This window comes from Heptranchias perlo, chromosome 20, assembly GCF_035084215.1.
Source record: "Heptranchias perlo isolate sHepPer1 chromosome 20, sHepPer1.hap1, whole genome shotgun sequence".
Lineage (NCBI taxonomy): Eukaryota > Metazoa > Chordata > Chondrichthyes > Hexanchiformes > Hexanchidae > Heptranchias > Heptranchias perlo.
The window spans coordinates 12010369-12016368 of NC_090344.1; the positions used below are offsets into that span (position 1 = coordinate 12010369).

The following is a 6000-nucleotide window of genomic DNA, read 5'->3' on the forward strand; positions in this document are numbered from 1 at the left end:
CTTTATTCTCACAGTGACCGCTAACATGCTCAGTTTAAATAGTCGGATTAGAATTTCAACTCCAGTCTGTTCCGTCTATGCAAGAGTTGCAGGGGACAAAATGAAACAAACTGCCGCGTTATTTTTTTTCAATTTCGGTTTTAAGTCTAAGTTTGATATAAATGCCCTCAGGCAATTTAATCTCGTTTTTAATCAGATCTAAAATAATCTCAATATGTTCACTGACACCGACAGAAATGGAGGATTGTTGTCTATTTGCAGCAGATGGAACACAAAATCAGACAACCAACAATGTGCAGTGAACGAAACTTGTACAAATTAATTTAAATTTTTAATTTACACATCACATGATCACATTCAGAGAAAAATTGGAATAAAATATACAGGCTTTTTATAAATTGGTGGATAATTTGATTTTCAATGGCAAATATTGAATGAAATATTTTCTCTAAATTGGTTTTTATGAGCACAAGATTTGTGAGAAGGATTAAGGGAGTGAAATAAATGTCATGTTTTTTCTCTATTTTATGCTTTGCAATCAACGCCCTTTAAATCACCTACAAAAATAGTATTTTAGCATCCAATAAGTTTTGTAAAATGAAATTAGATTTACCTTAATACTTAAAGTAAACGCATAATCTATCTGATTACAGTGCAAGAACGTTTCCCTGTCTGTAAACCAGCATTTCTTATTCGTGGAGATGAATAATTATACAGATCAAGAAACATTACTTACAAGAAGACACCGTACATCCAAATGCATCAAATAAAAAGCTTAACTTCATATAAAAGGTTTATAATTTTGAAGATAATCACTGGCTAAACAAGAATAGTCACACATCATTTACTTGGAGGCTTAGGACCTGTCAATAAGAGTATTCTTCAGAGTGTACATTACAAAAATTGTAGTAATAATTAATACTATTTGAAACCATATTGGTTCCACCTCTAGTTAATATTTAATTATAAAATATTTATAGTCCTTGTCCAACATTCTAATGCTGAACAAATTAGTCAAAATATGTTTATTTCAATGTTCTGTATCACACGGGGGTCAGACAGCGCTTCTACTGAGAAATATCGGGGACAGAAATGTCTGTGTGGGATCAGTCTCCAGTCGGTGCAGCTTTGACTGGTGTTCTACACTCAGTGGGTTAACTTACACCCCAGACTCCAATACTCTGTATTCTAACGGTGACCGCGCTCCGCTTCCATCAGGCTCAGTTTAAATGGTCCGATTAGAATTTCAACTCCAGTCTGCTCTGTCTGTGCAAGAGCCGCAGGGGACAAAATAAAACAAATTGCCTCGGTATTTGTGTTCGATTTCGGTTTTAAATCTAAGTTTGAGCCACATCTGCTCTGAAAATTAAAGTAAGTGTTAATCAGATCTAAAATATTCTAAACATAGTTACTGATACCGACAGAAGTGGAGAATTGTTCCCTATTTGAAGTTGATGGAACTCACACTCAGACAATCAAAATATGTATTCAATGAAAATTCTACAAATTAATTAAACCATCTCAATGTTCACTTGATACGATCACGTTGAATAACTAATTTGAATAAAATATACGCGTTTTCTTCAAATTGGTTTTGATCATTTATCAAAATGATTCAGCGAGTGAAATACATTTCATGTTTTCTCTGTTCTATGATTTACAGTAAATGCTCTTTAAATTATCTACAAAAGCAGGATTTAATATCCAATCAATTTTATAAAATTAAAAAAAGAAATTTACGGAAATTACATTTGTTAAACACGAAACCTATCTGATAAGAGACCGAGAACGTTTCTCTGTCTGTAAAGCAGCATTTCCTATTGATAGAGATTAATAAATATAATCAAACACAGACTGGAAAGAGTGAGAAGCCGAATGGAGTCACCGACCGACAAACTCAGCAAAAAATATCGTGCAGATGGAAGGAGACTGAGAAACAAGTCCCGATATCTCATTAAACTCCACATGACACTGTATGGAGCATGTGGAAGGAGATTATAAAATATTAATTCCGACATGACACTCCACCTATCAATGTATGAAATAGAAAGCTTAATTTAATATAAAAGTTAGAATTTTGAAGATATCAGTAACTAAGCAAAATTTCTGACACTGCAAATCCGCCGGAGATTTAGGATCTTCAGTAACATCATTTTTGGAGACTCTACTTATTAATAATTATATAAACGATTAATACTAATTGAAACAATATTGGTTCCATCTCTAGTTAATATTTAATTATAAAATATTTATAATCCTTGTCCAACATTCTAATGCTGAACAAATTAGTCAAGATATTTTAGTTCAATTCTCTGTGTCACACCGGGGTCAGATAGCGCTTCCACTGAGAAATATCGGGGACAGAAATGTTTGTGTGTCATCAGTTTGCAGTAGGTGCAGCTTTGACTGGTGTTCTACACTCAGTGAGTTAACTTACACTCCAGACTCCGATACTCTCTATTCTAACAGTGACCGCGCTCTACTTCTAACAGGCTCAGTTCAAATGGTCCGATTAGAATTTCAACTCCCGTCTTCTCTGTCTGTGCAAGAGCCGCAGGTGGCAGGCGATTGATAAACAAGCCCCGATTTCTCATTAAACTCCACATGACACTATTACAATTCAAGAAAACAACATTTCCTTTCCTCATCACCTCAATGTGTTCTGTAGTAAAGATCAATTATTATATTAATGAGGCAGATATTTTAATAATAATCACCGTATCAATAGATAACGGAATACTTTCAATAATCAATAACTCACAGTTCAGCACCAGCAATTGAAATAGGGTCAGAAAGGGCCGCAACATCGTCCCTGGAGCCGCTTACACCGATGGGACCTGAACATTAACCGAACTGTTAACAGATACCGAGCGGTCCCCCCAGCACCACCTGACTGATCTGGGAGTTAATTCGTTCACAACAGTTTGTACAGAAACCAATGTTTCCTTCCAAATAACCAATAGATTTTAGTCAGGTGTGAAGCATGAATTGCAGTCCGGTAAAACCCCGCAATGAGAAGTAAGCTGCCCATTTTTAAATACAATCAGCCCAGGTTCCACCCACCGCCTTCTCCTGAGAGACCAATGGTCTGTGTGAGTCTGAAAAGGAAACCAGTCACAGATCGGGCATTGTGATGATGCAAAATAACGGAATAACCGGGTGGGGGGTGGTGTAAACTGATGGAAAACCGAGGAAGGAGTTTTCTTGGACTCAAACCAAATTCTCTGATCATCATTTCACCGATCATCATTTCACCGATCATCAATTCACCGATCATCATTTCACTGATCATCATTTCACTGATCATCATTTCACCGATCATCTTTTCACCGATCATCATTTCACTGATCATCAATTCACCGATCATCATTTCACCGATCATCTTTTCACCGATCATCATTTCATTGATCATCATTTCACCTTTCATCATTTCACCGATCATCATTTCACTGATCATCATTTCGTTGATCATCATTTCTTTGATCATCATTTCACTGATCATCATTTCACTGACCTTTTCAAATTGCCTTTCCCAGTACAGAGAGGAGAATGTGAGATCCATTCACACCCTGAGCCGGGAGATTCCCGAGTCCGGCAGGTCACCATCCCACTGATGATCGGCATCAGCCGGTCTACAGCTGGACCAATAACCCCATTGGGATAGGCCCGAGCAGCTACAGGTCACTTCACAAATTACAGTAGCAGTTGATTTAAATCCTAATATATTGAGATCATTCTATGCAGCACAGTAATATGAAATCACACCGAACAAATAACCTGGTTGTTATTCATGCCATGGATTTCCCGCCCTCCATCACACCAACTGAAGCTGGAGCTTGTCTCAGTGTTCGGACTCAGAATGGTGCTGTTACTCAGTGGCTGCCCTGGGAACTGCAGCTTTACCTATCTCAAACTGAGCAGAATTTCAGTCTCTACCCCGGGAACTGCAGCTATACATATCTCACATTGAGCACAGTTTCAGTCTCTGCCCCGGGAACTGCGGCTATACATATCTGGCACAAAGAGAGGACACCGGTTAGGGGCGGGGGTGGTGGTTTCTCGCTGCTTTTGTCTGCAGGTGATGCATCCACTGGCCGTCCTCCCAGGTCTCAGAGTTTCAGCTTCAGCCATTAGTTGGTGAAACTGCCATCATCGCGGTGGATGTGGAGACACAGGAACGCTGGCGGGGTGTCAGGCCCCTTGATATTCCACATTTTTAACTCCAGTACCATACACCAGGCTCTCGCATCACCAACTGCGGAACTGGAAATGCACGGCCGCATGTCAGGGGGGTTGAACGGGTATATCCTCACCTTGGGATCGATTCTCCCTCCCGGTCACTCAGACACCATCTGCTGTTACCCGGGGGCCTCCCCACTTGAAACAGTTTCCATTTTGTGCCCTAAATCCTCCCCATAACTTGGCAGTAGGTCTGGCACATGTAGATAAGGGAGACTTTCTACAACATGCCCAGGAGTTCAGAACCATGAAGGAGAATGGAACAGAGCGATTCCTTCGACTGCATTTCCAAGAGTTCAGAACCACAGGGTGAAAGCGTTTCCTTGGCATTAGACAGAAATCTCACCTGAAATCTATTGGACAGATACGCGAGAGTCAATGGGGCTCCTGGGATCAGGCTTAAATTCCACCTGAAATATAATGGGCAGACCCGATACATTATAGGGTTAAATGATTCCCTGGGATCAAACATAAATCTCACCTGAAATGTAAACATAAAGCATTAAAGAATCAGAAGGATCCTGGACTCAGACAGAAACCTCACCTGGAATGTAATGGACACACACTGTAAAGTAAGAGGCAACACTGAGATCAGCAGAAATCTCCCCTAAAATGTGATGGACAGAAACTATAGCGTCAGAGGGGGCCCTGGGATCAGACAAAAATCTCACCTGAAATTTAACGTGCAGGCACTGTAACATAAGGACATAGGACATTGGAACAGGAGTACACCGTTCTGCCCCTCGAATCTGTTCCGTCATTCAATGAGATCATGGCTGATCTGTTTCCTCACTCCATTTACCTGCCTTGACTTTATAAAACACTGGATCGGCCTCAGCTGGAGAATTGTGCTCAATTCTGGGCAACACGCTTTAGGATGTCATGGCCTTAGAGTGGGTGCAGAAGAGATTTACTAGAATTGTACCAGGGATGAGGGACTTCAGTTTTGTGGAGAGACTGGAGAATCTGGGGTTGTTCTCCTTCAAACAGAGAAGGTTAAGAGGAGATTGATTAGAGGTGTTCAAAATCATTAACGGTTTTGACAGAGTAAATAAGGCAAAATTATTTCCAGTGGAAGAACGGCGGGTAACCTGAGGACACGGATTTAAGGCGATCGGCAAAATAGCCAGAGGCGACATGAGGAAACATGTTTTTACACAGCGAGGTGTTCTAATCTGGAATGCACTGCCTGAAAGGGAGGTGGAAGCAGATTCAATAGTAAGTTTGAAAAAGGAATTGGATAAATACTTGAACGGAAAACTTTACAGGGCTATAGGGAATGAGCAGGAAAATGGGACTAATTGGATATCTCTTTCACAAGCACAATGGAACATAGCAACATAGGAACAGGAGTAGTCCATTCAGCCCCTCTTGCCTCCTCCGCCATTTGATAAGATCATGGCTGATCTGTGATCTAATTCCATATACCTGCCTTTGGTCCATATCCTTTAATACCTTTGATTGCCAAAAAGCTATCTATCTCAGATTTAAATTTACCAATTGAGCTAGTATCAATTGCCGTTTGCGGAAGAGAGTTCCAAACTTCTACCACCCTTTGTGTGTAGAAATGTTTTCTAATCTCACTCCTGAAAGGTCTGGCTCTAATTTTTAGACTGTGCCCCCTACTCCTCGAATCTCCAACCAGCGTAAATAATTTCTCTCTATCCACCCGATCCGTTCCCCTTAATATCGTATAAACTTCGATCAGATCACCCCTTAACCTTCCAAACTCTAGAGAATACAACCCCAATTTGTGTAATC

General features: G+C 40.1%; 1 protein-coding gene across 1 annotated transcript in view; it reads right to left on the minus strand.

Annotated features, from left to right (window-relative positions):
• LOC137335918 (deleted in malignant brain tumors 1 protein-like) overlaps positions 1-3502 on the minus strand; it is a 50982-nt gene extending 47480 nt beyond the window's left edge. The window contains exon 1 of the mRNA XM_068001434.1: positions 3391-3502. Coding sequence (XP_067857535.1) covers positions 3391-3502 — 112 coding nt within the window. The remainder of the gene's footprint in view (positions 1-3390) is intronic.
• Between the last annotated feature and the right edge of the window lie 2498 nt (positions 3503-6000).